The sequence below is a fragment of the Dipodomys merriami genome, unplaced genomic scaffold (genome assembly GCF_024711535.1).
Source record: "Dipodomys merriami isolate MVZ:Mamm:240054 unplaced genomic scaffold, mDipMer1.0.p SCAF_52, whole genome shotgun sequence".
NCBI classification, from domain to species: Eukaryota; Metazoa; Chordata; class Mammalia; order Rodentia; family Heteromyidae; genus Dipodomys; species Dipodomys merriami.
In genome coordinates, this window is record NW_027206091.1 from 7,689,948 (window position 1) to 7,702,457 (window position 12,510).

The 12,510-nt window shown below is 48.7% G+C and overlaps 1 protein-coding gene across 1 annotated transcript in view; it reads left to right on the forward strand.

The window, feature by feature from the left end:
* LOC138811146 (ryanodine receptor 1) overlaps positions 1-12,510 on the forward strand; it is a 112,854-nt gene that overhangs the window by 96,378 nt on the left and 3,966 nt on the right. Inside the window, exons 91-100 of the mRNA XM_069998787.1 lie at positions 466-533; positions 2,175-2,331; positions 4,216-4,302; positions 5,340-5,591; positions 6,974-7,104; positions 7,920-7,962; positions 9,396-9,526; positions 9,621-9,681; positions 10,722-10,868; positions 11,013-11,147. Of these exons, the coding sequence (XP_069854888.1) occupies positions 466-533; positions 2,175-2,331; positions 4,216-4,302; positions 5,340-5,591; positions 6,974-7,104; positions 7,920-7,962; positions 9,396-9,526; positions 9,621-9,681; positions 10,722-10,868; positions 11,013-11,147 (1,212 nt within the window). The remainder of the gene's footprint in view (positions 1-465; positions 534-2,174; positions 2,332-4,215; positions 4,303-5,339; positions 5,592-6,973; positions 7,105-7,919; positions 7,963-9,395; positions 9,527-9,620; positions 9,682-10,721; positions 10,869-11,012; positions 11,148-12,510) is intronic.

Sequence of the window (12,510 nt, forward strand, 5' to 3'; positions counted from 1 at the left end):
TGAGATGCCACAGCAGATAAAGGCTTTCCATGAAGTCAGCCTGACCATGTACAATTTACCTCCTGTATAGTGAAAACAAGAAGTCCTAGCTGACTCTAAGAGTCATACCTGTAATCCTAGATACACTCAGGAGGCTGAGCTCTGAGGATCACGGTTTGATGGTAGCCTGGGCAGGAAAGTCCATGAAACAGTTATCTCCAATTAACCAGCAAAAGTCTGGAAATGGAGTACTAGCCTTGAGTGAAAAAGCTCAGGGTCAGTTGCCGGGTCTTGAGTTCAAACCCCAGTGTTGGCACAAAAGAAACCGAATGAAAGCGAAAGAGAGAAAATGATAGCCCCTCTTCCCTGGGGTGAGGGTATCTCTTGGATAACCTGAAAATGGGGGATGAGCTGCTGGGACAGAGGGCCAGTGTAGGATTAGGCAGGCCAGCCCTGAGAAGATTCAGACCTGTGTCCTATCCCCAGGTGGAAGGAGAAGAGGAAGAAGAACAGCCTCCAGAACCAGAGCCAGAGCCTGAACCAGAGAAAGCTGAGTGAGTGTCTCAGGGAAGAAGAGGGGGAACTGAGGCCCTATACACACCTCCCATCTGGACTGGGAGACTCCTGAGGTCAAGCCACAAAGCTGTCCTGGTCACCCTACATTCCAGCCAGGGACACAAAGGAAAGAACCCATGCAAAGAAATAAATGCTTTTTCTTTCTTTCTTTTTTTTTTTTTTTTTTATCATGGGGCTTGAACTCTCTGCCTGGGTGCTGTCCCTCAGCTCTTTAGCCCAAGGTGATCACTACCATTTGAGCCATAGCACCACTTCCAGTTTTCTGAGTGGTTTATTGGAGATAAGAGTCTCACAGCCTTTCCTGCCCAGGCTGGCTTTGAACCATGATCCTCAGATCTCAGCCTCCTGAGTAGCTAGAATTACAGGTGTGAGCCACCAACACCCGGCTTAGGAATAAATTTTGTTCTCTTAACTCCAAGCTGTTCCCTCTACCAGGAACACTTTCCCTCCAAGCTTCCTGAGTTTTCTAGTTCTTTCTGTTCAGGTTCATATGTCTCCTCCATGATACCATTTATTTATTTATTTATTTATTTATTTATTTATTAGCAATACTGGAGTTTGAACTCAGGGTCTTGAACTTGCTAAGCAAGCAATTCTGCAACTTGAGCCAGCCCCCCAGTCCTTTAACTTTAGGTTTGTTTTGCACATAGGGTCTTGTGTTTTGTCCAGACCAAACTTAGACTGTGTGATCCTCTTATCTCCACCTTCTTCTTTTTTTCTCTTTCTTTCTTCCTTCCTTCCTTCCTTCCTTCCTTCCTTCCTTCCTTCCTTTCTTTCTTCCTTTCTTCCTTCCTTTCTTTCTTTCTTTTTTTTTCTTTTGTCGGTTGTGAGGCTTGAACTCTGGGCCTGGGCTCTGTCCCTCAGCTCTTCAGCTCAAAGCTAGCGTTCTACCATTTGAGCTACAGCGCCACTTCGGTTTGGTTTTGTTTTGTTTTGTTTTGTTTTTTCCTAGTGGTTTATTGGAGATAAGAGTTTCACGGACTTTCCTGCCCGGGCTGACTTTGAACCTTGATCCTTAGATCTCAGCCTCCTGAGTAGCCAGGATTACAGGCGTGAGCCACTGGTGCCCAGCTCTTTTTTTCTTTCGTCATGGGGTTTAAATTTGGGTCCTGGGCACTATCCCTGAGCTCTTTTGCTCAAGGCTAGCTCTCAGCTACTTTAAGTCACAGTGCCACTTCTAGTTTTCTGGTGGTTAATTGGAGATGAGAGTCTCACAGACTTTCCTGCTTGGGCTGGCTTTGAACCTTGATCCTCAGATCTCAGCCTCCTGAGTAGCTAGGATGACCGGCATGAGCCACCAGCACCTGGCTCCTATCTCCACTTTTTGAGTAGTTGGGATTATGGGCATTCACTGTCTGTCTGTCATGCTATGTGGCTCCCTCCTAGGCTGACCAGATGTCTCATTTAGCTTCTTGCCTCCTTCGTTCCAGTTAGGACTGCTCCCCCTTAGTTACACTGGGCTGGAATCCCATGAAGGTGGAGCCAATGGATGTCTCATTACTCAGTGTTCCTAGCATCTCTAGATCTGAGCTAGGCCACAGGCAGGACCCTTTGTGAATGATTTTGAACAATGAATTGCCCAGGCACTTCATGACCTCTTCCGATATCCTGCCTTACAGTACTGAGAACGGGGAGAAGGAAGAAGTCCAAGAACCCCCACCGGAGGAGCCTCCCACGAAGACAGCACCCCCTCCACCCCCTCCGAAAAAGGAGGAAGCTGGAGGTGCAGGCTTGGAATTCTGGGGGGAGCTGGAAGTGCAGAGGGTGAAGTTCTTGGTGAGGGTCCCCTAAAGACTCATGAAACTTCTTCTCACAGAGAAACTCACCTGTCCTCCTCACGCTGGTTTTAAACTCACCTATGAGGGGCTGGGAAGGTGGCTCAGTGGTAGAGCACTTGCCTTGCATGCCTGAGGCCCTGGGTTCAATTCCTCAGCACCACATACACAAAAAGAAAAAAGCCGGAAGTGGTGCTGTGTCTCTAGTAGAGCGCTAGCCTTGAACTCAAGAGCTGAGGGACAGTGCCCAGGCCCAGAGTTCAGGCCCTACGACTGGACCCCAAAAAAAAGAAAACTCACTTATGACACACTCATGTCTGAAAAGAAGCCAGGCTGGCAAAGAAGGCAGAGCTGTCTCCAGACAAGGGCTAGGGTCTGGGGCCCAGTAGGGCATTGTTTTCAAATGACCCTCACTTGACTCCCAATCCCTATTCCTACCTCCACATCTTTGCTCCTCCAGCATTACCTGCTTAGGCCCTACCCATCTAGCCAGCTGAGGCTCTAATCTCCCCTTTCTCCCCAGTGTATTCTATTGCATGGCCTTCTGTATCTGGACTCCCCTGTGTATTCTATTGCATGGCCTTCTGTATCTGGACTAGGCCCTGACCCCAGCTCCTGCAGGGGTCTAAGCTGTCAGGGATTCCTATGCAACAGTCCATCTTCTCATCCATCCTTGGAGAAAGCATGGTGACTATTCTTCCCTCCCACCAATCCTGAGGTGGGGAGTGGGGGTGAGAGACACAAGTTCAACAGAAGGCCATGTCATGAGGGTTTGTGCGAGGAATGAGAGACACGGGAGGAAGTGGAGAGATAAAGAAGAGATGGAGCCGGGCTCTGGTGGCTCACACTTTTAATCCTAGCTATTCTAGAGGCTGAGATCTGAGGATCATGGTTCAAAGCCACCCCGGGCAGAAAAGTCTGTGAGACTCTTATCTTTAGTTAACTCCCCAAAGCCAGAGGTGGAGATGGGGCTCAAGTAGTAGAATGCTAGCCTTGAGCACAAAAACTCAGAGACAATGCCCAGGCTGAGTTCAAGCCCTAGTCCCTGCACCAAAACAATACAGGTAACATCACCTGCAAGCCAGCATATAGTGGTTGGAGTATAGACTCAGGTGCGTGACTACTAAGGTTTAATTCTCAGGTATGGGACTGGGGATATAGCTCAGAGAGGTTGCTTAGGATATGCAAGGCCCTGGGTTCCATACCTCATACAGACATCATCATCATCATCATCATCATCACCACCACCACCACAGTCATCATCATTCCAGGTCTGCTACTATGGGATGTTGAACCAAATACCACCTCCCTGATCCTGTTTTCTTTTTTCTTTTTCTTTTTCTTTTCTTTTCTTTTTTTTTGGTGCTGATCGTAGAATTTGAACTCAAGGCCTGGCACTGTCCCTGAGCATCTTTTTCTTTTCAAGGCTAGTGTTGTACCACTAGCCACAGCTAGTGGAGCCACAGCTCCACTTCTGGCCTGTTTGGTAGTTCATTGGAGATAAGAGTCTCATGGACTTCTCAGCCTGGGCTGGGAAGATCCTCAGATTTCAGCCTCCTGAGTAGCTAGGATTATAGGCATGAGCCATTGGCTCTGAGCCCTAAGCCCATTTTCTTGTCTAGAAAGCCTAGGGTTGTAGTAAGAATGAAACCGATTGGTGTATATAAAGTTCTCCACCCAGGTCTTGCTATACAGCAAGCACTCAATAAGTAGGAGCTAATAGGGTTGGCTGTTGAGGACCAGGAGCTCTGATGGTGGGTAAGTGATGGATGGGAGGGTTCTCCAGGAAAGAGACCAGACTGTGAGTGTTCTGTCTCTCTCCCTCTGTCTTTCCCTTCTCTCTCTCCTCTCTCTTTCTCTTTCTCTGTCTCTCTCTCACATACAGAATTACCTCTCCCGGAACTTTTACACTCTGCGGTTCCTTGCCCTTTTCTTGGCATTTGCCATCAACTTCATCCTGCTGTTTTATAAGGTACTGGTCACATGGGTCAGGCCCTTATCCAGGCTTTGGGGTGGGAAAGGGGGGATCTTTAGCTCTCCACAGGCCCCCAGAGATCCTGAACTGCAGATACAAGGTATGGGGCTTAGCATCCTTTGCATGGTTCAGGCTTGGTACTTGGGTCTGGGAACAGTGTGGGGTCCCTCTAGGGCAGATATGAGTGGCTGTGGGAAGTAGAGGAGCAGGAGCTAGAGTTATTGTATGTGTGGCCCACCTCTGCCACATGTGAGGCTGTGCCATGTACAGGACACTTACCGAGTTGGCAAAGCTCCTCTGCTTTCCTGTCAGTTCAGAATAGAAATGTGGGGAGGAGGAAGTGAGCAGCTCACAGAATGGAGGGACAGTCAGCTTCTGGCCAGGGGACTAGCTCACAGGACACAGAGACAGGCTAGAGAGAGGTCAGAGCTCAGTGTCTGGGAGATCAAGTCCTGGTTTTACCACTTTAAGGGTTGCATGACATCAGTAAGGTATATTTTTTGTGACTTGATTTCTTTTTTCTTTTTTTTCTTTTTTTTGTGTGCCAGTCCTGGGGCTTGAAATCAAGGCCTTGGCACTGTCCCTGAGCTTTTTTACTCAAGGCTAATGTTCTCAAGGCTAGTTTCAGCCACAGCTTCACTTCCAGCTTTTTGGTGGTTAATTGGAGATCAGTCTCGCAGACTTTCCTGTCTGGGCTAGGTTTGAACTGTGATCCTCAGAGTCTCTTAAGAAGCTTGGATTACAAGTGTGAGCCACAGGCACCAGGCTCCATTCTAATTCTTTTTACTCCCCAGTCATCCCATCTCCCAGTTCGGGACAAGTTCCCAGGGCAGAGTCTGATTTACTAGCTATTGTCCTAGGCCTACTCCTCAATCTTGAGCATAGTTCAGCTGAGTCTATATCTGTTAGAAGCCCAGTGTCTCACTTCAGGAATGGAGGCTGCTGAACATATGCTAGTGATTACAGGGTGGGACAGATAAGGTGCTGCGAATACCAGGATCCCCTTCCCTAATGGATCTCTGTCCCGAATTTAGGTCTCAGATTCACCACCAGGAGAAGATGACATGGAGGGCTCAGCGGCTGGAGAGATGTCGGGAGCAGGGTCTGGCAGTGGCTCTGGCTGGGGCTCAGGGGCCGGTGAGGAGGTAGAAGGTGATGAGGATGAAAACATGGTATACTATTTCCTGGAAGAGAGTACAGGCTACATGGAACCTGCTCTGCGGTGCTTGAGTCTGTTACACACACTGGTGGCCTTCCTCTGCATCATTGGCTACAACTGCCTTAAGGTGGGCTATAACTGTGGTCCTGGGGACAGGTGCTTAGAAGGGGGCAAGATGCTGGGGCATTGATGGGGAGGATCTGGGGTAGAGCTTGGGGATGGGGCAGAAGTTGAGCTCTCACAGTGGTTGAGACATGGAGAGAGTTTGAAGTTGAAGTAAGAGTGAGACACTGATAGAAAACTTGGGATGGGGTACTGGTGGCTCATGCCTGTAATCCAAGCTACTCAGGAAGCTGAGATGAGAGGATCACAGTTCAAAGCCAGCCCAGGCAGGAAACTCTGTGAGACTCTTAACCAGCAGAAAACCAGAAGTCGCGCTATGGTTTTAAATGGTAGAGCACTAGTCTTGACCTTTTGAAAGTGCTCTAAGAGAGTGTCCAGGCCCTGAGTTCAAGCCCCATGACTATCACAAAGAAAAGAAAAGAAAAATTGGGATCTGTAGCAAAGGTGGCAGTCAAATTGGAACAGGTACAGATGATGGCTGAGGTAGTCAAGGCCAAGACTCTTCAAATCTCCAGGCCTGGATATCTGTCAATTTCTGGGTCAGGAAGCAACTGTGTCATTGGGAATGCTCTGCATGTTTGTTGCTGGGTGAATTAAGATCTGTAGTGAGCCAGGTGTGTAGCACATACCTGTAATCTCAGCACTTGGAAGGCTTGAGAGTTCCAAGCCAGCCTAGGGGAAGTGGTTCTGTGGCTCAAGTGGTAGCGCACTCACCTTGAGCTGAAGAGCTGAGGGACAGTGCCCAAGCCCAGAGTTCAAGCCCCACGACCAAAAAAAAAGGCACCAAGCCAGCCTAGGTTACATAAGAGAGACTCTTAGAGGTCCTGGATATCAGGCATAACAAAAATACTTAATAGGGATGTAAATTCCACATCCCACTCTCCACCTTCTGCCTGTGCCTCCCCATTTCAATCCCCCCCCATGTCTGTCTGTCTGTCTGTCTGTCTGTCTGTCTGTCTGTCTGTCTGTCTGTCTGTCTGTCTGTCTGTCTCTCTCTCTCTCTCTCTCTCTCTCTCTCTCTTTGTCTCTCTCTCTCTCTCTCTTTCTCTCTTGTTGGTTGGTTGTGGAGGCCCTGTTCCTCTCTGAGGTCTTTTTGTTCAAGGTTAGTGCTCTAGCACTTTGAGCCACAGAGCCACTTCCAGTTTTCTGATGGTTTATTGGAGATACGAGTCTCATAGACTTTCCTGCCCCGGCTAGCTTTGAACCATGATCCTCAGATCTCAGCCTCCTGAGTAGCTAGGATTACAGGCGTGAGCCACCAGCCTCTGGAGCCCCATTTCTATCTTGACCACTGTTGGAAAGCTCCTCCAACAGGGAGGCCCCAGCCAGTTCTCAGGTGGTTGATCCTCCCACGTGCCTGATCCTTTCCTTCCTTCCACAACCCAGGTGCCCCTGGTGATCTTTAAACGGGAAAAGGAGCTAGCCCGCAAGCTGGAGTTCGATGGCCTTTACATCACAGAACAGCCTGAAGATGACGATGTGAAGGGACAGTGGGACCGCCTGGTACTGAACACACCGTAAGTGTCTAGCATCACCTCATGGTGTGAGGGGGCGCTAGGAGGGGCAGTGTGTGCAGAGCTGAGTTTCCTCCCCAGTTGAGTCTCAGTGGACCAGAACCTCCAGATTGGCATCCAAGAATTGTCATGTTAAATGCTGTCCCAATAGGTGATTCTCACTCAGGGCCCATAAATGAGACATGAGAATTCATTGAGCTGGGCATTGGTGGCCCCCACACCTGCCATCCTAGCTACTCAAAAAGCTGAGATCTGAGGATCATAATTCAAAGCCAGCCTGGGCAAGAGAGTCCATAAGACTCTTATCTCTGGGGCTGGGAAGGTGGCTCAGTGATAGAGCACTTGCCTTGCATGCATGAGGCCCTGGGTTCGATTCCTCAGCACCACATAAGCAAAAGGAAAAAAGCCGGAAGTGGTGCTGTGGCTCAAATGGTAGAGCTCTAGCCTTGAGCTGAAGAGCTGAGGGACAATGCCCAGGCCCAGAGTTCAGGCCCCACGACCAGGATCCCCCCCCCAAAAAAAAGACTCTTATCTCCCATGAACCACCAAAAAACTTGGAAGTGGAGCTGTGGCTTAAGTGGTAGAGTGCCAGCCTTGAACAACAAAAAAAAAGGTCAAGGACAGTGCCCAGGCCCTGAGTTCAAGCCCCCGGACCAGCACATATAATAATAATAATAACAACAACAATAATAATAATTCATTGAAAGTTTTGTCAGCCTAGGCAATGCAGGAGACCTGTCTTATTTCTGTGTGCCTGGCAGAGAGCTCCCATCTCTGCTTTCCACCAACTGAGATGTTCTCTCTCTCTTTCTCTGCAGGTCTTTCCCCAGCAACTACTGGGACAAGTTTGTCAAGCGGAAGGTAAGAAGACATGGTCAGGAGAAGATGATTTCTAGCCTGGGTCTCCTGTGCCACCACCTGGCCCTCTCAACATTGCTGAGTGCTTTCTCTGTGTGCAACCTTGGGCAAAATGCTTTTCCTATCTGAGGAGCACCTCAGTTTACCCATGGACACATAGGGTGATTCTCATACTTCCCCCTCTAATGGGGGTGACTCAAGTAAACTGTGCTTCCTGCCATCTGGCAGGGTGAAGACTCAGTAAATAGTGGAGAATAGGGGAAGAGATGGGGATTCGAACTTAGAGCCTAGAGTGTTCTATGCAGGTGTGCTCTACCACTTGAGCCACACCTCTAGATATGGAGCAACACTTTTAAATTCAGTTAAAGACTGAACATAGCCAGGTGCTAGTACCTCGTGCCTGTAATCCTAGCTACTCAGGAATTGAGGCACATAGTTCAAAGCCAGCCAGTGCAGGAAAATCCATAAGACTTTTATTTAATCAACCAAATGCCAGAAGGGGAGCTATGACTCAAGTGGTAGACTGCTAGCCTTGGGCAGTGCTCAGGCCCTGAGTTCAAGTGCCACTACCTACAGAGAGGGAGGGGGAGGAGAAAGAGAGAACCCTAAATGTGCAAGATCCTAGGTTTGATTTTTATCATACTAAAGAAACAGATATATAACTAAAATGGGAGCCAAGCATGGTGCTGTTTTTAGTGTAGAGGGCTCAGAAACAATTACACTAGGGCTAGGAATGTGGCTTAGGGTACCATGCTTGCCTAGCATGCATGAAGCCCTGGGTTCGATCCCTCAGTACCACATAAACAGAAACAGCTAGAAGTGGTGCTGAGGCTGAAGTGGTAGAGTGCTAGCCTTGAGCAAAAGAAGCTCAGGGACAGTGCTCGGGCCCTGACTTCAAGCCCCAGGACTGGCGAAAGAAAGAAGGAAGGAAGGAAAAAAGAGAGAAAGAGAGCCAGAAGACAGAGAGCCAGGGAGGGAGGGAGGGAGGAAAGAAAGAAAGAAAAAGAAAAGGAACAGTTATACTAGTTTACAAGGAGATGCCAAAGTGAACCTGGTAGAAAGCCAGAGGAAAAATACCCTAGACAAAGGTAATCCCTGGTCTGAACCATGAGGCTGGGGTGGCTGGAGCAGTGTGAGTGAAAAGTGAATGGAGAGAGCCAGGTTCATAAATGGAAAGAGGCCCAGATGCATAGGCTTTCTTACCTATCTATCTAAAATAATAAATGATCCCAATTGGGCAACTGAGTCAGCTAGACCTTACCTCTTTTGGACCTTTCCCCAAGAATCTATAGAATGTTCTGACCCCCGCTCCATCCCCCAAAATACACCCCCAATTTCTCACACTAAGTCCAGAGTAACCTCACACCCTCCATGTAAGCCAGTCAAGTCTGGATGCTAACTAGTCAAGTCTGAGCCTTCCTGACCCTGTTCCCTAGGTTCTGGATAAACATGGGGACATCTTTGGGCGAGAGCGGATAGCAGAGCTACTGGGCATGGACCTGGCCTCACTGGAGATCACTGCCCACAGTGGGCGCAAACCTGAGCCTCCCCCGGGGCTGCTCACCTGGTGAGTTGGGGCAGCACTCAGGTGGGGGTGGGGGAGGTGGTCAGGGTCTGATGTTCAACCATTGGCTGTCCCCTCCTCTTCGCCCTGCCCACAGGCTCATGTCCATCGATGTCAAATACCAGATATGGAAGTTTGGAGTCATATTCACGGACAACGTGAGGAGCACCAGAGGTGGGAGGGACCCAGAAGGAGGGGCCTCCCCCTTCCTCACAAATGTTTCTGACCCAAGAATGAATCCTGAACCCCTTCCTTTTATACCTTTGATCTTGGGATACCTTCTCACTCAGATTCCTTGTCCCCAGAATAACTTTTGATACCTTAGTGCTCCTAGATTTCAGTTTTTTGTTTTTTGTTTGTCCCCTGCCCCCCATACTATAGTTTGAACTTAAAATCTGGTGCTTTGCAAGGCACACAGATGCTGTGTGACTTTAGCCACACCCTCAGCCTTTTTTTTTTGGCTTCAGTTATTTTTTTAGGTAGGGTTTTTAACTTGGGCCAGAAAATCCTCAGGCCTCAGATCACAATCCTACTTCCTAACTGTGGCTTCTTTACCCAGTTTGTTGGTTGAGATGTGTGTGTGTGTGTGTGTGTGTGTGTGTGTGTGTGTGTGTGTGTGTGTGTGTGTGTGTGTGTGTGTGTGTGTGTGTGTGTGTGTGTGTGTGTGTGTGTGTGTGTGTGTGTGTGTGTGTGTGTATAGAAGGTTTCGTTAACTTTTTTGCTAGGGCTGGCCTCCAACCACAATCTCTGCCTCCTGAGTAGCTGGTACCATTCCTAGATATATCTCTCTCTGTCTCTCTGTCTGTCTCTGTCTCTGTCTCTCTCTCTCTCTCTCTCTGTCTCTCTTTCTCTCTGTGTGTCTCTCTGTGGTGTGTGTGTTTTGACACATGATCTCCCTATTTAGCTCAGACTGACCCAGCAAATTATCAAATTTCCTATGTAGCTGAGGCTGGCTTTGAATTCATGATCCTCCTGACACCATTTCTCAAGTAACTGGGATTAGTTGTACCACCACACCAGCTCAGCCAGCTTCCTTTCTGGAGAGGAAGAAGTTGCTCTCCACCTTCCCCTAGAGTGCTCCATGGCTTCCTAGTGCTCCCACACACACCTCCTTCAATCTGAGGTAGCACAGGATGCACAGTGCTTCCAAGTGTCCTTTACATGTTCCCTGACCCCAGCCCCTGTGTACCACATACAGTCTTTCCTATACCTCGGCTGGTACATGGTAATGTCTCTCCTGGGTCACTACAACAACTTCTTCTTCGCTGCCCACCTCCTGGACATCGCTATGGGGGTGAAGACGCTGCGAACCATCCTTTCCTCCGTCACCCACAATGGGAAGCAGGTGGGGCCAGGAGCTGGCAGGGAGGAGCCTGGCAGTCTGGGGGAGGGGATGAGGCTGGATGGCTGTGCCAGGGTGCTGTATGGACAGAGGTTGGGGTCATGGACAGGGAGGGGTTGGAGCTGACCTGCCCACCCCTGCCCCCAGCTGGTGATGACCGTGGGCCTCCTGGCTGTGGTAGTCTATCTGTACACCGTGGTGGCCTTCAACTTCTTCCGCAAGTTCTACAACAAGAGCGAGGATGAGGACGAACCGGACATGAAATGTGATGACATGATGACGGTGAGCCCCCTTCCTCCCCAGCAATTCATGACCTCAGTTTCCCTGTCCATACATGTACGTTCACAACAGTACCTGGAACTGGAGTTTTAGGCTCTGGTACACATATCAGGTCTGGCTACTCATTCCTGTGCACCAAATAAAGAGACGTGGGGAAGGGCAGAGCAAAAGAGATTTAGTACATGGCTTAGCTATTCAGCCACCTTCAGAGTACAGACAAGAGTGACAGGTTTAGATAAAGAAGGAAAAGGATGAACTGGGTATTGCTCACTCACACCTCTAATCCTAGCTACTCAAGCAGCTGATATCTGAGGATTGTGGTTCAAAGCCAGCCCAGGCAGGGAAGTCTGTGAGGCTCTTATCTACACTGAACTCCAGAAGTGGCAGAGGTTTAAGTGATAGAGTGCTCTAGCATTGGGCACAAATGCTTAAGGGCAGCCAGCGCTCCAACCCAGTGTTCAAGCCCCAGGACCAACACAAACAGAAAGGAAAGGAAAAGGAAAAGGAGGGGAAGGGAGGGAAGGGAAGGGGAGAAAGAGAGCAAAAGACAGGGAGAGAGGGAAGAAAGGAGGGAGGGAGGGAAGAAGGGAGGAAAATGGAGGGGAATAAAGCATAAAGTATTCATAAACAATCCATTGCAGGTTGGACCTTGTTGACCCATTGTCTCAGTTCTGGTTCTGCCAAGGATTCTAGAAAAGTCATTATGGCTGTGATTACTTGAGAGGAGCAATGTGGTTCCCATGAGATGAGTTTCCTCTGCTCCCAGATGCAACCTCATCTTTTATATATAACTGGCCTCCTCTGGGAGTGATATGTCCTACAAAGATGCAGTTCCTTAGGGGTAGTTGTAGTTCCTTGTCATAAAGCTATTATAATAAGTATTGTCCTTCCTTGGAGTCTCAGGGAAGGAAATGGATTAAAATGAAAGACATAGAGAGTTGGGAATGTGGCCTAGTGGTAGAGCACTTGCCTAGCATGCATGAAGCCTTGGGTTTGATTCCTTAGTACCACATAAACAGAAAAGGCCAAAAGTGGAGCTGTGGCTCAAGTGGTAGAGTGCTAGCCTTGAGCAAAAGAAGCTCAGGGACAGTGCCCAGGCCCTGAGTTCAAGCCCCAAGACTGGCAATAAATAAATAAATAGATAAATAAAATAAAATAAAAGACATAGATCCAAAGTGGAGGTAGGGTTGCCTAGCTTTCCACCTGCCTTTAGTTTATTTGTGAGCCCAAGTCAGGAGTCAGTGGTTTTTTGCCAAAGCAACTTATAAGCATCTGTTATGAACTTCCCTTGTAGACCTGTTGAGAGACATATCATAAGCATTCCTTAAATAACAACCCTTGTTTCATTAGAGCCGTGCAGCTATGC